Source organism: Mercenaria mercenaria, chromosome 8 (genome assembly GCF_021730395.1).
Source record: "Mercenaria mercenaria strain notata chromosome 8, MADL_Memer_1, whole genome shotgun sequence".
Lineage (NCBI taxonomy): Eukaryota > Metazoa > Mollusca > Bivalvia > Venerida > Veneridae > Mercenaria > Mercenaria mercenaria.
Genome location: NC_069368.1, coordinates 82,746,019 through 82,768,435, shown reverse-complemented (window position 1 = coordinate 82,768,435; position 22,417 = coordinate 82,746,019). Strand labels below are relative to the sequence as shown.

General features: G+C 35.8%; 1 protein-coding gene across 1 annotated transcript; it reads left to right on the top strand.

Moving 5' to 3' along the window:
- The first annotated feature begins 4,794 nt into the window (after positions 1-4,794).
- LOC123565971 (uncharacterized) lies at positions 4,795-19,269 on the top strand. The gene is made up of 2 exons (XM_045359727.2): positions 4,795-4,898; positions 14,675-19,269. The coding sequence occupies exon 2, from the start codon at positions 14,709-14,711 to the stop codon at positions 15,870-15,872; it is 1,164 nt and encodes a 387-aa protein (XP_045215662.2). The 5' UTR covers positions 4,795-4,898; positions 14,675-14,708; the 3' UTR covers positions 15,873-19,269.
- The last annotated feature ends 3,148 nt before the right edge of the window (positions 19,270-22,417 follow it).

Genomic DNA, 22,417 nt, shown 5'->3' with positions numbered 1-22,417 from the left:
ATCTGAACTATTTTATGCTATTAAGATAAAAGTTACTGGGAAATCAAGTTCTTGCTTCCAAAAAAAAAAAAATGTACAAATCCTTCCTGCATGAAGTGTACTTCAGACTTTTACCTAAAAAAATTCAAAGTATAAACACCAAAAGAAAATGAACAAGTCCCTCCTGCGTATATGAAGTTTACTTCAGACTTTAACTTATAAAAAAAAAAAACTAAGTATAAATGCCAAAAGAAATTGTACAAGTCTTTCCCGCGTATATGAAGTATACGCACAAATTTCAAAGTATTTGCGGTGTACATGCAGTGTACTATTTTCTTGTACAAGTCCCTCCTGCGTACATGCAGTGTACACCTTAAATTTTCAGAGTCTGTGCTGCATACTTGAAGTGTACTAGTGACCTCCTGCGTACATGCTGTGTACTCGTCGAAATAGTACGCGGCATGTACGCGGCATGCGGTGTATGTAAAATGTACTCCTCTGGCGTACTACTGTGTTCGCGGCATATACACAGCAAATACGCAGCATGTACGCCACAGAGGCTTGCTTCTGTAAGGGAAGCCAAGTTTCTGTTCAACAGATTATACCTGGTTTGACCTTTTTAATAACTTGATGATTGTCTGGGAATTACTTCTTGAATGATCCGTAACTAATTTGAAGGACCGTTATTCTTTTGCTAGTGTTAATTTTAACATACTTTGGGAGTTAGACCTAATCTTTCATATTAGTTGTCAGAGAAGGATTTTAGGTGTGAATGGACCTCGCCGAGTTTATTGACAATTGTTAGTATAAATAACATGAGAGCTTAGGGAGGTGGGTACTGATTAAAGCTGCAAAGTTATGTTGTGGCCGCTTAGTAAATCTTAGAATTCACTAGGTAAGTGAAGCTGAATTGTCTCATTGTTCGCAAAATTAACAGGAAATCTGGAATCAGAATGGCAATCATATGTTTTATTACCAATGCTCCAGCGATCTGTGTGGAACCAATGGAGGCAGCAACATCACACAATATAAACACATATTTCTAAGTGATATGATAATGGAATGAACCTTTTTCTTCTTTAGATGTATCTCTCACAAATATACGAAACGTTAAATAGGTCATAAAATGTTGTTTAAATGAAACTGACCACCTTTAAACGACAGTGTGTCATAATTAAGTGGTCATTCGATTAACTGTCATCTATTCCGACAAATGAAATTTCAGATTTTGTCATTGCTTAAAAACATTTTTCTCAGAATTCATCTACCCGCGAATTGAAAAATACACAGTTGGTGGCATGCATTTGGAAATTAGTTCATATATACATGTATCATGGAATACGTGTATATGAAGAATCACAGCAAATGCAAACAGAACTCTTACAAAACAGTAGTCAGCTCTCATTTAGAGTATGCCTCATCTTTATGGTCACCAAACCCTGAGGTCAACATAATCAAGCTGAAAATGTTTCAGCGACGTACAGTCAGATGGCTAAAAACTATTCCCTCTACATTGATTGCAAACCACTGTGACTAGCGAAACCTTGAAAATAGGCGTTTAGATTGCAAACATCCTCTAGCTGTCTCCCTCTCTGAATATTCAGAAGCCCCAAGCAGCCCTGCATGGCATTGAATCTTTCAACTCGGCTTCTAATTAATTGCAATTGTTTAATCTTGTGTTGACTCTTTGTTTTAACATTTTAACAGCCCTGTCAATGTTCATGTACTCAGTGTCACTGAAAGGACTGCCTTTCAGTTTTATACGTTATCTTCATTGACAACCGGCATATACACCCTACGGATAATACTCGTACATGTAAGATGTGTGGTCGAGCCAACATGAAAAGATAGAAAGGTTGAATCATGAGCGCGGCAAAATGTACATGTCATCATAACACACAGCTAACACTGCTCAGTAGAATATGTGTTATATGTCTTTCTTTAATGAAAATACAGTAAATGGGTGCTGCTGGATATTTATTGTCCTGAAATGTCTTTTGGTGCTTTCTATCATATATTATAGCATCATTATTGATCAAACAGATGTGATGGCGACATAATTAGTAACCTTTATACTGATCACTGCTACATCAAATGTAAGCTTAGACAGACCTAGTCACATGAAGTCGAAACATAAAATTACCTTTCTTCTTTCTTCTCCTGCCCTTTCTAGACGGCGCCGTGTTTTCTTTTACTCTACTGCTTTTCAGCATGTATCGGAATCTGCATGATCTTGTCGCATGCTGGATAAAGATGGCGGCATCAGTAAGAAGTTTATGTCTGAAAAAGAAAGATTGAAAAAAAAAGGAAAAGGAGTAGATTCATGGAGTCATTTTTAAAGAAGTGTGACTTTCTAATCTGAAAGTTAACATTCTCTGTCAGTAGTAGGAATATCTGTACCTACATAATTATACAAAATACTCTGCATACTCAATGCTGATTATATGGCAGAGGCGCAAGTCATGTTAACAGATTACAGCAGCCAGTGGCTCAGCAAATAGACTAAGCTTGGGACTGGAATGTACATTCCTTGGGAGATAATTCTATAAGAATTTGTCTTGGTAAGAAACAATTTGAGTAGTATTGTGTGCGTGAATGTGGAATTAGATAGTCTACGTTTCTGGTAGGGGTTAGGGGATGGTAATTTAATGGACAAGTTTATAATTGATTTTGTAAAATACAATCAGAGGGGTTTGATGTTGACGTAATTCTAGAGATGGTATTATATGGTGTTGTCTTGTGAAAAACACTGTTTGTGTAATCAAAAGTTGTTATCTAGTTAGGGAATTTTGCCAAAGGTGCCAAGCAGGTGAACAATATTCTAATTGTGGGCGGACATACATATGTGTTATTTTATGGTTGTAGATGCAGATTGAAATATCTGGCTTCGAGTGTATCTGTTTAGGCGGCAACGAGGCTGTGCCGAGTTATCGCGTAAACAATTACCCAAGGGCCGGATATGCCCATGTGCACCTATTACCAGTGATAGAATCTGTTTCTTGCATGCCATATTTAACACACAAAAGTAAAAATAGAATCAAACAAATGACTTATTTGTAGCATTTTTTTCTTACATTAGCGTATTATAAATTATTACAGTGGTATAATAGACTGGAATTCACTACCAGATGATGTTAAGAGTACAGAAAATATTCATAGGTACAAGTTATTTACTGATGACATTGCTGTTTACATCACCGTCAAAAACTCTTCTCATGAAAGTATTTTTCAACAAGACATCGACAGGTTACAGGTCTGTGAGAGCAAATGGCACATGGAGTTTAACCCCTTAAATGTACAGTGATAAATAGCTCTAGGACAAAAAAAGAAACCATTTTCGGTCCAAATACTCACTCCATGGCCAAATCCTTGAAACAGTAAGTGATGCATTACAGCAAATTGTCTTGGAGTCACTATCTCCTCAGACCTTAACTGGAACAAACATGTTAATCAGGTCACCTCCAAATCAAGTCAAACTCTTAACTTCCTGAAAAGGAACATCCCTACTAAAAACCCAAGCGTTAAAGAGTTTGCTGACAAAACTCTAATCAGACCTCAACTTGAATACTCCAGCTCTGTTTGGAGTCCATATATACTAAACAAACATCCATAAAACTGAAATGGTTCGGCGCAGGGCTGCGCGATGAGTTTCCAATGATTACTCCACAAACAGCTGTGTCTCCCAAATGGTAAACAAACTGGGATGGCGTTCGTTTGAAGACAGAAGATCTGATGCCAGGCTACTTATGTTTTATAAAATTGTAAATGGACTGGTTGCAGTGTCAATGCCCCCTTACGCCATACCCCCTGTCTGCTTCACTAGACACATTCACCCCTTGTCTAAAAAGCAGATTCTTACACCCTGTAATTATTACAAGTTTTCTTTCTTCCCAGCTACTATAGTTCTACTCTATTCCGAGGTTGTGCAGGTCGCTACCTTGGAGCAATTCAGACAGGAGTGACCAAATGTTCTCATACGATCTAATGTGAAAAATGCTGTTTTTAATCTCTTTTAACTGTATACTCTTCTTTTGAACAACACTGTCATCTTTGATTTCAACACTTCATGAATATGTTAGTATTACTTTTATCCTCTTGTACATTTCTTCTTTTAAATCTCTTACACAGACGTGCACCTGCACGTAATGCTCGGAAAGAGGGCGTGGCAGATAGAAAGTTAGTAGTTAAAAACACTTATTAAACTAACAAATATCTGGCATTAAAATGATTTTATATACTATTGATCTTTTTTTTACGGTGATACTTTGTCTGTGATAGCTTCATTGGTGCATGCATACTTTTAATAATTCCGTTTTCCACCAAAGTCCTGACCCTAATCAACAGTACTTTTTTTAAGTTTTTAAGTTGTCTTTCTTCTTTTATTATGGACCGAATTGCATTGGAAATAAGCTTCCAGCAGGTCCCTGACATTCAAATAAACACGTACTCCAAAGTTATTGAAGGTGTATGCTTTTATATACAGTTTTTGTATTTAATAGTCATTATGGATGATATTTTATGATAAGTAACTAGTAATTATCTTTTTAGAGTTTTGTCTGTGATGTTCTTCCTCGTATGTGTTATTATTTAGTGCTGTAGATCTAAATGTCAATAAATGAATAAATATAATTCTTTATGGCCGTCTCTGAAGATCTATTATTCTAGAAAACGTTGAGATAATGTTAATTAAATGGCTGTAAATCTAGATTTAGTTGTCCTCAACCTTTAACCATCAAGCGATCTCTACTTCGGAGATCTCCGGCACTTTTACACTAATGGTACATTCTATACATAGAGCGTGACGTCAGTGCGACAGTATGAAAGCGCTACCGTAGTGTACACAATGCTAATGGTACGGTAGTGGAAATGACCGAAAATTGACAGAACAGCTGTCATTAAAAAGTTTTTACATGTAACATGTAAGTAGCATCAAATTGCATAGTCCGCGCATTTCTGTAGTTAAGTAATACACACCTAGCATGTTTTGGTACTGTTTAAAAATGCATTGATATAAGATTTTCTTACTGTAGATATGTTCCCTTACAGAAACTGATTCGCCCTCGATCTCTCTCGTACACTTAGCTGCCAGACAGCGTATCACTTTCGTTTCAGCATGATGTTACGTACAACTTAGCCACTTTGCAAGGCTTTTTACCTAGATAATAGAGACCTATGTTCGCCTTCCCATTTCGAAAAACGTGAAATTTCCCAATCTGAAGCACTGAATTTCCCCCAAAAAATCAACAGTTTTCTAAATTCACCACAGACACTTGGGGGTCAGCACCCCTCCCCCTCCCATGCCGCCCCTGACAACCTTCAGTCAATACATTTTTGTTTTTTAAAACAAACTGAGCACATGTCTTGATCATCCAACGACTTCTGTTAACATTTCAACATGTTTGAAAATTTCCCATACTCTATCAATGTTTTCCTGAGCATTGATAGCATATGGGAGATTTTTTAAACATGTTGAAATGGTAACAGAAGTTGTTGTATGATCGAGACATGTGCTCAGTTTGATTTAAAAAGCGAAAATATATTGGTTGAAGGTTGGCAGGGGCGGATTGGGAGAGGTGACAGGTTCTGACCCCCAAGTGTCTGTGAAATTCGCTGAAATGTTAAGCTTTGACAAAATAGTCAGTTTATTTGAGTTGCATCAACGCTTAGAGAAAATTGATCCAAAATATGGTTGTAGTGGTTGTAGGTATATAAGGCCACTTTCAACAGCCTTGCTGTTGGGTTAACCCTTTAGCGACATGGTTAGACTTAGTCACAGTGATAAATGATTAGGCTACTTCAATAGACAATTCTAAACAAGTTGATATATTTATACTTGATTTCGAAAAAGCTTTCGACACCGTACCCCACGAACTGTTAAAATTACACAAATACGGAATCCCAACGAACATTTTACAGTGGATAGACGCATTCTTAGTTAACAGAAACCAATGAGTTATAGTCAACGGGTCCAGTTCAGATTCTTCTACCATACACTCAGGAGTGCCTCAAGGAACGGTGTTGGGACCAATTTATTAGTCCATATAAATGATATATCAAATGACATTTCTTCAAATATAAGGCTGTTTGCCGATGATTGTGTTTGTTATAGGGAAATTAAAAACCAGCAGGACTGTTTAGACCTATAATCAAATATTAATAAACTTGGTAATTGGGCCAAATCTTGGGGTATGAGATTCCAACCTGCTAAATGTAATATGATGACGCTTTCCAGAAAGAAAAATATCGTTAAATATAACTACACTTTAGGTGGAATAAGACTTGAATTTCTGACATCTATTAAATACCTAGGAGTACACATCACAAATGATTTAAACTGGAATAAACATATCAACAAAATCTGCAACAAAGCATATAGAACCCTAGGATTACTAAAAAGGAATTTATCTATGTGTCCCTGTGAAGTTAAACTTCAAGCCTACAAAGGGTTAATTCGTCCAGTTTTGGAATATGCTAGTTCAGCTTGGGATCCACATCAGATGTATTTACAAGACAAGTTAGAAAACGTCCAAAAAAGATCAGCTAGATTTATTCCTTCCAAATACAGTTACGAACCTGGTTCTGTGGCGAAAATTTTAAGCGAACTGGAACTTACTCCGTTGATAGAAAGAAGAAAGCAAAACAGATTAATTCTTTTCTGCAAAGGACTAATTTCTATGGCAAATCTTCCACTTGATAACCTGCAACGACCATCTCGTTTTACAAAGAATATGCATATAGTGACCATTTCAACAGAATTTTTGCAAGAACTAATACATTAAAATACAGCTTCATTCCAAATACAGTCTGTGACTGGGACTCTCTACCTCCGGATTTAATCAGTAAATACATGACAGCAACCAATCCAGTCTCTACATTTATATCAGCAGTCAGGGGGGTTGAATTCTAAAATATTAGCAACTTGACGCAGGCGCGGTGAGTAAATGTTTCATAATGTTTCACCGTAACCAATCAAGATCAAGATCAAGAGTGACTGCCTACAGATCACGAGGTCCAGGGTTCGATCCTCGGTAGAGTCTGTGGTATTTTACTACAATGGCGATGAGGATGTTTGATGGATTCATGCATTTGGATGAAGCTAGAAACTGATAGTAGGTTCAGTTGATGCCTCGGGCTAGAAACTGATAGAAGGTTCAGTTGAGGTCAGTTGATGCCTCGGGCTAGAAACTAGGAGGTTCAGTTGATGCCTTGGGCTAGAAACTGATAGAGGTTCAGTTGATGCCTTGGGCTAGAAACTGATTGGAGGTTCAGTTGATGCCTCGGGCTAGAAACTGATAGAGGTTCAGTTGATGCCTTGGGCTAGAAACTGATAGGAGGTTCAGTTGATGCCTTGGGCTAGAAACTGATAGAGGTTCAGGGGTGTTTCAAGTTATCACAGTTTATATATCACCCATTTGAGTTATTGTTTAAACTTTCATAACTTGTTTCAGTTATCATAAAATTTTACAAAGCCCTCCTGTGCCAGTGAGACTAATGCAATTATTTCCTGAATCCTTGACCTTTTATCTTTCCAGCTGTGCAGTAAAAAAATTTACTCAAGGCTGATAAAGTTTTACGCAAAAGTTTTAAAGCTATAAAACTCTTAATATCCCATTATGCTTATCAGGCCATGCTCAGACTAAAAGAGAATTTGATTAACCACAGTTTGCTACTAATTTCACTTTAAAGGTCACTTTGTGAGAACAGCAAAAATACTTTTTTGAATAACTAATACAGGTTATAAAATGCGTTCAAGAAAAAGTAACTGAGATAGGTTACATGTACATAACGTAAAACAGTTACACCCCTGACTGCTGATAGGAGGTTCAGTTGATGTCTCGGCTAGAAACTGATAGGAGGTTCCGTTGATGCCTGGTCCTTTAATGTTAGATAGGAGAGGAGTGTAGTGGTTGTAGGTATATAAGGCCACTTTCAACAGCCTTGCTGTTGGGTTAACCCTTTAGCAACGTGGTTAGAGTGTCCGCCTACAGATCACCAGGTCAGGGGTTTGATCCTCGGTAGAGTCTGTGGTATTTTACTACATGGTGTTGTGTTGGATTGATTGGCGCTATAATAAGGAGGCCCTAATAGCCTTACTCATTTGGCTTATCGGGATGACTTATTTTATGATTTGATATTTTATAGTTGTCATTCCCTCTAAGCCTTACCCATATCTGCATTTTACTGTTAGGAAGACGAAGACATTAAAAATTTCAAAAAAGTCATAATATTTTGGTCAGACTTACTTGCTTTGATAAATTAAACGTTAATATTCATGTAGAAACTTCAAATGGGTTGAATTTAATTCATAATTTTAAATAAGAGACTCAAATCTTCGAAGAAGGAAGGGTATATTGTTTTGCAGATTTCGGTTGGTCCGCAGACCAATCGGTTTCCAGATGATAACTCAAAAACACTTGGGAATAGGATCATGAAAGTCGATAGAGAGGTTGGTCAAGGTCATAGTGACCCGGAACAATTAAAAGGTTTCTGAATGATAACTCAATTAATTAAGAACGCTTGGGCCTAGGATCATGAAAGTTAATAGGGAGGTTGGTCATGACCAGCAGATGACCCCTATTGATTTTGAGGTCAGTAAATCAAAGGTCAAGGTCATAATGACTCGGAACAGTTAAACGGTTTCCGGGTGGTAACTCAAGAACACTTTGGCCTAGGATCATGAAAGTTGATAGAGAGGTTGGTCATGACCAGCAGATGACCCTTATTGATTTTGAGGTCAGTAGGTTAATGGTCAAGGTCACAGTGATCAGGAACAGTTTAATGGTTCACGGTTGTTTTTTTCTCCCTATAGTTTATGCACAAAAACTAGGGGAGGGAGTGGGGGGGACCAACCATTTGATTTTTTATCTGGGGAAAGAATCAGCCAGTTGTTTTTTTCCCCGGAGAAGAAATCAACCGGTTGGTTATTTTTCCACTGGGAAAAATCTGACCGTTACACCGGAAACAGTTAATTTGTTTCTGGATGAGAACCCTTGGGCCTAGGATCTTGAAACATATAACGGAGGTTGATCATGACCAGCAAATGACCCCTGTTGCCTTTGAGCTCAGTAGGTCAAATGTCAAGGTCATAGTGACCAGGAACAGTTAAACTGTTTCCGGACGATAACTTAAGAACGCTTTGGCCTAGGATCATGAAACTTAATAAGGAGGTTGATCTTGACTAGTAGATAACCCCTATTGATTTTGAGGTCAAAGGTCAAGGTCACATTGACCCAGAACAGTAGAACATTTTTTTGCCAAATAACTAGAGAATGCTTTTGTCTAAGATCACATTTGATACTGAGGTCACTTATGACTGGTAAAAAATAGTTATTGATTTGAGTTCAGAACGTCAAACGTCCAGTGCACAGTGATCAAATAATTTCTGTTCCTTGTGCATTTACTGAATGCATCAAGGGGGAGCATTTTGTGTTTTATGAGCTTTTGACTGTAAATTGCCCTGCATTGAAAAAATGGCATTTTCATTAATATTATCAAGCTGAACATTACCTAATAAATGACAGTTTCTCAAAAAATGTTACATATATTGCTTTGAAACCTTGTAGGATGATCTAAAAATTTTACACCCCATGGTGAGCCCCGTAGTGACCTAGACCTTGAAGAAATTATCATTTTTTAGATTTTTTTGACTCCTTGAAAATTCACACAAAAAAAGACAATTTCTCAAAAACCGTTACTTATACATGTATTGCTTTGAAACCTTGTAGGATGGTTCAAAATCTCATTTTACACCCTTGTCTGTCCATCAGTCTGTGAGTCTCTCTGTTATATAATGTGTGTGTATATAATTATGTGTGTAAATGCTTCTTATCTAATTTTGTGTTGTACCTATCTCTAAAAGTGTATATAATCTAGGGTCTTGATATTTAACAATTTCAGTTTATCAGAATGTGAAGTTGTGCACCTCTACTTACCAAAATTTTAATTTTTATGCCCCCCCCCCACCCCTTTGAAGAAGGTTGGGTATATTATTTTGCTGATGTCGGTTGGTCAGTTTGTGTGTCCGTAGACCATTTTTAGCTCGACTATTCAAAGAATAGTCTAGCTATTCTACTCACCCTGGTGTTGGCGTCGGCGTCACACCTTGGTTAAAGTTTTGCATGCAAGTACATATGGCTATCATTTAAAGGCATATAGCTTTGAAACTTATTTTTTCTTTTTCTAAGTCAATTACCAACCTCACTGGGTCAAGTCCCATAACTCTGACATGTATTTTGAGCAGATTATGCCCCCTTTTGGACTTAGAAAATCCTGGTTAAAGTTTTACATGCAAGTTACTATCCCCAAAACTAATGCAGATATTGAATTGAAACTTCACATGTGTCTGGGGTTATAAAACTAGCTGATAGCATCAAGTCCCATAACTCTGACCTGCATTTTGGCCAAATTATGCCCCCTTTTGGACTTAGAAAATCCTGGTTAAAGTTTTGCGTGCAAGTACATACAGCTGTTACTTGAAGGCATATAGATTTGAAACTTATTTTTTCTTTTTCTAGATCAGTTACCAGCCTCACTGGGTCAAGTCCCATAACTCTGACATGACGTGTATTTTGGGCAAATTATGCCCCCTTTTGGACTTAGAAAATTCTGGTTAAAGTTTTACATGCAAGTTACCATCTACAAAACAAATGCAGATATTAAATTGAAACTTCACATAATTATGTCTTTGGGGTTATAAAACTAGTTGATTGCATCAAGTCCCATAACTCTGAGATGTATTTTGAACAAATTATGTCCCCGTTTGGACTAAGAAAACTTCTTGTTAAAGTTTTGGTTGAAACTCTATTGATTTTTTAACATTAGATTAATATTCCTGCTTCTGTGACAACAATTCGAATAGTTGAGCACTGGCTGTCTTACGGACAGCTCTTGTTTATAATCCATTTCCGGTTTATAACTCAAGAACACTTGTGCCTAGGATCATGAAAGTTGATAGAGAGGTTGGTCATGACCAGTAGGTGACCCCCTATTGATTTTGAGGTCAGTTTGTCAAAGGTCAAGTTCACAGTGACCCAGAACAATTAAACTGTTTCCGCACGCAAACATGAGAACGCTTGGGCCTAGGATGAAGAAACTTTATAGGGATGTTGATCATTACCAGCAGATGACCACTATTGATTTTGAGGTCAAAGGTCAAGTTCACAGTGACCCGGAACAGTTAAACCGTTTCCGGATGATAACTTTGGAACAACTGGGCCAAAGATCACAAAACTTAATAGGGAGGTTGATCATGACTAGCAGATTACCCCTATTGATTTTGAGGTCAGTAGGTCAAAGGTCAAGGTCACATTGAGTTAGAAAAGTAGAACTGGTAGATCACATTTGATACAGAGTTTACTTATGACTGGTAATTGACCCATTATAATTGATTTGAGGTCAGTTTGTCAAATGTCTAGTGCATAGTGACCAAATAATTTCTGTTTCCTGTGCAATTACTGAATGCATCAAGGGGGGCATTTTGTGTTCTAAAAGCTCTTGTTGCAATAGTGTTTAAAATATAATGTTTAAAAGCCCCTAGTATGAGTCCAGTTGCTTTTGGGCGAGACACTTTCTTGCAGATATCTTTTACATTGTTTTAAATGTATAAAGTTGGAAGAACAGTCTCTCATATTTCTGTCATATTAGGCTTCCTTGATGAATTGTATGTCAGTAATGTATACAGTATAGTGTATGTATCATGGAAAGTGAGACTTTAATAAACTATGTTATCAATATGATAGATCAATTGTTTATAAATAACAGTTATGTCATTATCACCTTTTCAAGTAAAAAGATTATCTTTTATGTTGAGACTGATCACCTGTCAAACAACAGTCACACATAACATCACCATCACAGGTTCAGGACAATTAAAGTAACCTAGTAAAACTATTAGCTATTTATTATCATTTTATAGATATTGGATTGAATGAACATGTCATCAGCATTTTGATAAAACTGATGGTATTGTTAGTAGTTAGTGATGTGAAAGAATTGTGCAAAATTCAATTATGGGCTTTCCAAAAAATGAATCATCTGATTCAACAGTCTGCCCATATCTCTTACCACCCAATTTTAGGGAGAGTCGGGATCTAAGTCTAATGTACAATAGCTTACATTTGAAAGCTCGCAGGAATTCCATAAAAAATGTTCAAGCCAGTATCATTACTTAGAACCGAATACTTGAAATTTGTGAGTGTAGGGCAAATTGCCCCTTCCCAGTTAGACAAAGGTGGATAAAGTCCCCACTTTAGATTTTGTTAGATAGGAACTTATCAGTTACTCTAGGGTGGATTCAATGAAAAAATTTGGATATAATTGAAAGAAATAAATTCTGTCAAATTAAACCGTTGTGCTAATAAATTGAAATTATCAGAAGACATTGGAGCAACTAATTACAATACAATTATACAAATTTTATTTAAAGTCGGTGCATATATATATTATCCTTTAAAAATATAATGTGTAGAACTGAGTGGTGAAGAAGTATATGCTTGTGATAATTTGTTTTGTATGAAATGAACTAGTAAATTTGAATCTATTGTGTGGTACTCCTAAAATAATCATGACTACATGCATGATGGAAGTAGTACTGAGGTATTTTAGCAAAATTACCAAAGTGTCCAGAACTGGAGTAAGTTAACTCAAGTATTGACATCCAGTACTTGACCCAACTTTGGTTTTATGCTATCAGTATGTATGTAAAGCACCTTTGTGATTTATCATTTATAAGGTACTATATAAATTTGGTAGTTATAATGATAACTATATCAAAACATAGAAAAGTACTTTATCCTAGAAGTCAATTGCATGATTACCTCACAGTTAGATAACACCTTGTAGACTGGTGTGCCAAATACCACAATGGAGGAAGTGCAACATGGCAGCTTATCCCGTCACAATCATATTATCACACCTGTACCATTACCTCATTCCTGTAACCACCTCCTCATACCTGTAACTACTTCCTCATACCTATAATCACTTCCTCATACCTGAAACTACTTCCACATAGTGACATACCTGTAATCACTTCCACATACCAGTAACCACTTCCTCATACCTGTAACTATTTCTTCATACATACTTCCACATACATGTAATCACTTCCTCATACCTGTAACTTCTTCCTAATACCTGCTTCCATTTACCTGTAACCACTTTCTCATATCTTTTTCCACATACCTGTAATCACTTCCACATACCTGTAACCACTTCCTTATACTTTTAACTACTTCCCTATACATACTTCCACATACCTGTAATCACATCCTCATACATGTAACTACTTCCTAATACCTGCTTCCACATACCTGTAACTACTTCCCCATACATACTTCCACATACCTGTAATCACTTCCTCATACCTGTAACTACTTTCTAATACCTGCTTCCACATACCTGTAACTACTTCCTCATACATACTTTCACATACCTGTAATCTCTTCCTCATACCTGCAACTACTTCCTCTTGCCTGTAACCCCTGTCTTGTGTAACCACTTGGTCATACCTGTAACCAAATGATAATTTAAGCTGTACTTTTTCCAGATAGTAGAGATTATTAATTACAATTATATCTCAGGGGTTCCATTTGACCCGGGACTCCGGGTCCGGACCCGGGAGATTTTCAAAAGACGCTCAAAGGACCCGGCATGATACTTGCCTGTGCGTCCTTCGGGACCCGTGGGCATTTTCCTTTGATAATCCTTTCTCTTATCATTCATTTCCTTCAATAAAACTATTTCCACGATAGACACGTGTATTCCAAAATAAACACTCGCGGTCATGCCCTCCTGCCTTTGATCTTCTGCTAAATCCCGCCCTTTCTCCTGTAGACATGCCTCGCTGATTTTTTTATCAGCAAGTTACGTCACGGTGAGTGCACATAGGTAAGAAGAATCAATGAAGTGTTGAAATTAATTGATAAAGAGTATTGATCCTGTGTACTGTCAAAAAAGGCGCCAATTATTAAATTATCGTAAGCAGCTGATTACCGAGCATGTGAAAAGTGCCCTGCAAGATTTTTTCATGCCAACTTTAAATTAGACCATTGTTTAGTGATCATACCGTAATTTCAACAAGAAACTTCACAAATTTTGATGAATTTTGAAAGCAAAAATAAATTTAGAATGTCCGTTCACGAGTCTAATTACACCCGATGTCATATGCATATTTCCAAAATTCCTTAAAAAAACTGACTTTCAATGCAGTTTTTAATGATAAATAGCATCATTATTTGAGAAACTATCTCTGATTTAGCTTACTTGGCCAAGTAAACTAAGCAAAAACTACTTTCCGATGACATTCCGAAAGTGTACCAGTATCCGGATAGTACATTTTGGATACATTTTTATAGAGTGTTATAGCACTGTTCTGTTATTAAAACTTAAATGAAATATAGAAGAAAAACCTAATCAAAATAACATGAATTTTGATAAATATTAGTTTACAATATGAGACTATATGACCTGAAACTGACATTTTTATTATGCTGTAACATGATCTTGGGTTTATTGTTTTCTTAGGTAAAGATCTACGTATTACTAAATAAAAAAAATATTGTCAATTATATGGACGTGTTGGGACAGGACTCCTGTATTTTGGAAAAGGACCCTTCAAAATTTGGGCCCAAGGGTCCTGGGACTCTTGGGTTTTCAGTTCTAGTGGAACCCCTGATATCTCCAATTTCTTTTTCAGATAGACTGAGGTATGTTACACAGGGTGAAGGAGTATGGGTAACCAGCAGAGTATTGGGGGTAATTTTTTACCCTCAAACTGTGTGCAAGGTCGAAGACGCAGCCTTTCAAACCAACAGGTTGGGAGGTACCGGTTGTTAAGTCTTGGTGACTCGGAAACAGGAAGTATGTGCAGTAATGCGGATAGCACCGGCAACACAGATGATGATGCTGGCTCTCTGAATTCTGAAGAAGAAAGTGCTTATGAAGAGTGGTTAAATGAATCAGCAGAGTTAGAAAACGCAATATTAAATGACGATACTGAGCGGCTTAAGAAATTGTGTGAAGAAAAGAAAATAGATATAAACATTCAATTGAATGAGAAAGGAGAGACAGCCTTGATTCTAGCTGTAAAATTAAGCAAAATTGAAATGGTAAAGGTGTTACTACTTACTGCTGAATGTGACAAAAACAGTTTAAATGCTCATAACTTCTCACCTCTCGATGTAGCACTTGTAACAGCATTTGACAACCGTCTCGAACCTCGCCAAACAATTTGTTGGCAAATCATAGAGTGCCTTTTACAAATTGGTGCCGAACCTAACAGTAAGGATGCTATGATGTATATTATCAGAACAGCATTAAAATTTTGTGACGAGGAATTTATCTATCGTCTAATTTTATTGGGGAAAGAGTTCTCAGAGTCTACTATTCTCCATGAACTGGTGTTGCAAAAGTTACACCGCTACCAGCCAGTTTATATCGAGAGTTTGGACCCATTCTTTATATGTGCATCTGAGTACACGATAAAACTGCTGAAAATTGCCAATGGCGTTAAACTTTGCGACATTGTTAACTCGATGATATATTACTTAGAATCTTACTGGCACTGTCGAACAAATAAGGTCAACACATTTCAGAAGCTCATCCTATATGCCTCTGCTGCGGGCTGGGACTGGACAGAAACACAGATGGTTTATATCAATCGTGTTTGTCCATTTATTCTTGGTACTTGGTGCAAAAATCAACGCAAATATCCAATGTCCTTAAGTCACCTTGCACGGAAATCATTTCGAAAGAATGTTCGAAGTTCGGTACCAAACAGTATTTCAGGACTTTCGTATCCAATTCCTGTAGCTATTAAAGACTACATCATGTTGAAAGATGTAGATGAACTTTTGCAAGAAGAAGATTTGAAGTTACCAGAGGTGCAGTTATAGTTCGTTCTTGAAAGGGGGTTTATATTTCGTTACAAGTGCAATACATTATTGACGATCTATAAATCAGTTGGGGTGCTATAAATGTCTGATCTGAAGAAAGATCTGTGTTGACAGTTAATTATTAGTTGTATCAAATAGTTCATTACATCAATCTTCCTTATTTAACCTTTACCCTGCTAAATTTCTAAAATGAACTGGTCCATCTTTCATTTGGGGCAGTACTGCTTGTTTATCAAAGGGGTGTTCACTGAAAAGTTACTGACAGAACAGCGAACAGTGCAGACCATGATCAGCTTGCATGGACGTGCAGGCTGATCTTGGTCTGCACTGGTCGCAAAGGGAGAGTCACTTGCCACCAGCAGGTAAAAGGTTAAATAACAATATGTGATTACATTTGGTGGGATAGAACATGTTCATTTTGTTTTAACTTAGATTTTTGACCCAGAGAGAGAAATTATAGATATTTCGTGTTACCAGATGTTTCCGTATTCAAACACATTTTCTGTATAACCTTACAAGAAAGCAACCTATGTATTAATCCAGGGTTGGAATGAAGCTGGAATACTCATAAAATGCAGTTATATAAAATGCCAGTGATCTGCCCAAGCTCACAAAATTTGCAAATAAAAAACATAATTGAAATGATGACAATTTTAATTTCTTTAATTTTTAGTTTTGATCTGCAGTAAAAATGAATTCATTGACGGAGTTTTACTCAGAATGCATTGATAGATGTTTTTACACAGTGTAGAGACAGGTTTGCAGATTTTAATCATGCAGTGATGTTTTATCTGCACAATTCAGTCATTTATTACATAGCTGGTATGCACATGCATGGTATTTGATGGAAAAGTCATGTTTTGTACTGTGCATGCATGCCAGTAGTGAAATGGATGACTGAGTCATGTTAATACATACAGATGATGCAGTTTCTTCATATGGGAGCCTTACTATCTGGCATTCTGTGTAAGCTGCAAGTTTATTTGTTTATTATGTTCAACTATGCATCTGGAAATGTTGGTGTGACTATTGTATTTCAGAGGTCTACACATACCAGTCATATCCCTAACAAGACTTTTAGTATAGTCATATTTGCCACATTGATATGCATTGCTGTCTCTATGGCACAGGTCCTACACTAGCCAAAATATTTGTTTTCATACATTTAAATATATGCATAATTCCAAGACCTTGCTGCAGAGATTTGAAAAAGAACTGAACTAGAAATAGCACATGAGAAACTTTGTGTACATTTTTTGTAATTGTTTGAATATTTATACTGTATATGTATGCCAAGGAACAACAGAAAAATGTCGGAGTTTTATTCATTATTAAAAAAGATTGCAAGTTGTTAGATGCATGTAATAAATGTGTTTGCTAAATTTTATCACAGAATAAGATTTAGGGAGTTGTTCTTATAACTCAGGCCTGTATTTGAGCCGTGCCATGAGAAAACCAACATATTGCGTTTGCGACCAGCATGGATCCAGAGAAACCGTTAGCGAACAGCATGGATCCTGACCAGACTGCGCGAATGCGCAGGCTCGTCTGTATCCATGCTGGTCGCAAAGCCACTATGTTGGTTTTCTCATGGCGTGGCTCATTTTATTAACTGATAAATATACAGGCACACATTCTTTCTTAAATAATAGGCTATTTAAAACAGATACGTTATTAATATTATGTTTCAACTCAAAATAGGTATAACATGTTTCTTTACCCAATAGTTTGTTTTTTAGCTACATGTACATGAAAACTTCATTATGAAGATGGTAAAAATTTAGTGCAACACATGTTGTTTTTTCACTGGCTTTCTCTGCAGCCAATGTTTCATGACTGAACCATGCTTCTGTAAAAATTTATCATCATTGAAAGAATATTATAAGAAGAGTATGAGTCTGCTTTTTTTTCAGGAATTAAATCCTCAGGGTTTGTCCAATTTAAAAATACAACTAAGAAAAGGAATTTGATTTTGAGCACAGCCTGTAATAACATGTTGTGGACTGTATATACTGTTTATAAGATTGAAATGTAGCATTGTTTTGTAGCATCACGTTATGTTTTGTGAATATGTTATTTTTTCATTCATAGACTACAAGAAAATGCATAATTTTAGTTCTAAAAATACTGTTAAGTTTTGAATTATTAACTTTATTTAAAGTACATTTTGCCTTTTAGTTATAAGTTTAAACATATTTCATTGCATATTTTTACACACAAGTGCACCTCGGGTCCTCTACAATATTCAAAATACACAAAAGGGTTTGGTAACAAGTTTGAGTAACAATTAATAAATACCCACCCCTTAAGCTATTGAAATATATAGCAGTTTTCATAACTGCATCTAACTTTCAAAAAAAGTTTAAAGGATGGAAGTTTCTCTGAAAATGATATACAAGTGATTTGAAAGTGACATAAAATATAAGAATTGTATACCGGCAGTTCTTATTTCATATTAAAGGGAAGTAATCCTGGTTTTGTTTTTGTCTGGGTATGTTATATATTGTTCAGCAGTTTGTTCTGTGTTGATTGTTACTTCCATCAGTATTAGAATATCATATGCCTTAATCTGAGAAACAGTATTTGCCCCTCTTAGCTTAAGCTCATGTCTGGTATACCAGTTGTAGTGTACAGTTAAGTCATTGATATTCACTGGGTACTAATATCCATTGGGTACTAATATTCACTTGGTACTAACATTCTTAGGGTATTAATATTCATGGATTTCATGGTTGAGTCAATCCACGCAAAATTAATTACAAGAATAAGAAAGTAAAATACCACTGAAATTCATGTCAAGATATTGATATTCTTGCCTACCATGTGGGGAAAGACAAGGTTATCTGGGTACGAGATCACCTTAGGAAAAGATAAGCTACATGTGGGCATATTGACATCATAATTTGACATCTTAATATGACGTCACAGTTTATGAGCAATTTTTAATTGATAATATCTTTGAAAATATTGCAATACTATCAACGGTAGGCAAGAAAAATTATCTAACATTGACCGCCTGAGTAAGGCAGGTGTTTTCCCAATCCTTGTGACAGCGTAGATGAAGAACCTCGCTATAACACTAAGTTTTCCATTCCACGCTGCCTCCTTTGGTTTGGGATAACCCTGTCTTATACAGGCAGTCATATAAGATCCTTATATTCACAAATTCATATCCCCAGGTAGTAGCTCTTGAGAGCAAAAACACAAAATTTTGTGCTCATGAAACGAAATGATTTGACAGTATTGTAATTTATCACGGCTACCTTTTGACATTGTTTAGTGAAATTCAGCAAAATGTTGCCCACATTGTTAAGTTATGTTTTGCTTGATTCTGTTCTTTTTTGTTGTTGAAAATGGTATTTTCAGAGTCAGGTTTTGATCTTTTGTTTGAATAAGTTTGAATAAGTTCAAATTGTTATCATTCATGAAATACTTGTGAATTCTTAGTTAGGCTTTGTGTTCTGTTTCCTCAATTTCATTCTAATTTTATGATGAGACTGCAATAGGTAATACTGTAGTTGTGTCAGGGAAGACAATTTAATAGTGCCATGACAGAATGTGCAATATAAATATATATTGAACTACAATAATAAACATGACCAATCATTAGAAAAGAAAGATATGATAAGAGAATTTTGAGTTGAAGATAGAAAAATAATCCAGAGGAATTAGTTTAAGAAATATTTAGACATTGACAAGAAATCCACTAGACTGCTAGAGGTTTAAATCTTCTGATGTCTTATCAGCTCATTAAGATAATTGAGCCGTTCCATGAGAAAACCAACATAGTGGGTTTCTGACCAGCATGGATCCAGACCAGCCTGCGCATCCGCGCAGTCTGGTCAGGATCCATGCTATTCGCTTTCAAAGTCTATTGCAATTAGAGAAACTGTAAGCGAACAGCATGGATCCTGACCAGACTGCGCGGATGCGCAGGCTGGTCTGGATCCATGCTGGTCGCAAACCCACTATGTTGGTTTTCTCATGACTCGGCTCAATTATGGTTTATCTATCCAGTTTGTTTCCATATTGCACAGTCTGTTCAAGTATATGAAGTACTAACTAAAAACTTGCTGTCTTTATTTTAGTCAGTTGTGCTATTAGGGTCTTGATTTTTTTCTGTGTATGATAAAAATGACTGTATATAGGGCATTGCTTATTTTCCTAGAAGCATTAAAAACACAGTTGTAAATTTTAAACATGATGAAGTGTTGTTTTTGTGTATCCGGGTTGATATATTTTATGCAGAAATATAAAGTACTTTTTCAGTGTTACACATACATTTTTCTGTTAATATCAGGTTTGTCATTATTACCGGTATGCATACACCTTTCTGTTACAAGGTAACTTTGAAACCTTTACTCGTATATTTTTCTGTTACCTATTTTTAACTTTGTCAGTGTTACACATATATTTTTTGGTTACCAGTTTTAACTTTTTCAGTGTTACACAAATATTTTTCTGTTGCCAGCTTTAATTTTGTCATATGTTACACATAATTATAATTATGTTTCTGTTACCAGATTTAACTTTGTCAATGTTACACATATGTTTCTGTTACCAGATTTAACTTTGTCAGTGTTACACATAATACTATATATATTTATTTTTCTGTTAGGCCTAAAAAAAAATTCTTTGTTTCCCGTAACATGCTCAGAAAAATTAGGGTAGGTAGGTCGGAAAAATGTTTTGTTTTGGATTTTTTTTTATTAAGTGAGACTTTTTGGAAATTACTTTTATGTCAGAAAATGAATACAAATAAGGGGGTTATGCCTGTAGAGCAACACTAAGTTGATTTCTAACATCACTGACCATGTTCAAAGCATAAAAAGTGAAGTTTTGCAACTTTTTGTTAAAAAGTTGAAAAAAATATTCTCCAAGGCCATAAAAACATTTAGGGTCAGGCCAAAAATTTAGGGTAGGTCGGGATACCGGAAACAAACAATTTTTTTTTACGCCTTACCAGTTTTATCAATGTTCAAACTCAATAACAGACCAGTGATTCAGAAATGTATATATATATATATATATATATACAAATAGTTTTCCTCTTGTGTCAGACTGTTACACTCTCACTGCTACATTGTTTTGATTACTAACATGTTTTTTCCTGTGATTTCCTTTTAAATGACTGTTGCTACTGTTAATTAAACCTTTTAAAGAACTGAAATGGTGCTAGTCTACGGAGAGTTTTAAATCAAGTGTTGAACTCATCAACAAAAACCCAGTCCGTTTGGGTATCTTCTACTGTAAATTCCAGCATTATAAGTTTGCCACAGAATTTTGATAAATTTCAACTTGTATACTTTTCACTGTCGCAGATTTACATTTGACCACAAAAGAATATGAAACATAAGTGATCAGTTACCACAAAACATAAAGATGTCTGTTCTGATGCATTAAAATGTAAAAGAAATAATCTGTACTGCAGGAATGTTATATTGTGTACCTTTAATTCTTCTGGTTGCAATAATTACGATGATACATGAGGAAGAGAGGCAGCAGGGTTTTCCTTATAGCAGCTATTTTGTGGGTTTGTTTATCAATATCATCGTGTAAACAATATGAAAAGACATCTAGAAATTATTATAAAAATTGTTCTAAAAGTTACTATGATATTTGTTTCAATAAATAATGTTTACTGTTTAGGAGAAACAATTTTGTTAATATTTATCTTTATGGCCCCCTTCAAGAAGAGAGGGGGTTGCAGGAGTATATTGTTAATTGGTTGTCTGGTTGTCTGCCAGCTGCCTATTTGGTTTCAGATAAATAACTGGAGAATGCTTGGGCATACCGTGGTCAAATGTTGTAGAATAATGGCTGTTGTCATTAGATGACCTTTGTTTTAATGTCAGAGGTCAAATGTCACAGTGACCATGAGAATGTACTGTTCTCTCTAATGAAGTAATTAAGAACACTAACTTCCAGCTGTCAGACTTCATTAAGTAGAAACCCCTAATTTTGGGGTCAGAAAGTCAGTTGACAGAATACATCAGTCCAAACAAAAGTAACTGAGCAGAGTCTGTTTAAGGATACAGACCCATGATAGCATTCGACAATATCTATACTTTGTGCAATTTTGGCTTAAAGTTTGCCAACTGTTGTCGAAGTTCAAAATTGATGCTTGTATGAGCTACATTACTGATTAAAGAAAAAAAAAAATACAATTGTCATGTGTATGGAATATGGTAATATCTGGTCCACTTTTAATTTCAAGGAAAATGTCTCAGACTAATAATGTTTGAACTTGAAATGACATTGTTGAGTTATCATTGTGATCAGTTATAGATTATGATTGAATAATTTGAATCCAGTTATTTCTTGGTTGCAAGAGAGGTGTTGCCCTTGTTACTTATTTACCTTGTTGTGTATTTCTGTATCTTCACATAGGATATAACCATCATGCTGACAGGTGCTTTTAATTTGTTTTCGATTACATAATTATTACATTCAGTAGGGTAATCAGTTTTTATTTAAAATACAAAATCAGGAAATTGTAAACATGAAATATAATTACACTTTCCTTTGATAAAACAATTTGGCAT

What these genes read in the sequence shown, in the direction of transcription:
- LOC123565971 (XM_045359727.2), top strand. Translation starts at nt 14,709, where the DNA reads ATGGGTAACCAGCAGAGTATTGGGGGTAATTTTTTACCCTCAAACTGT.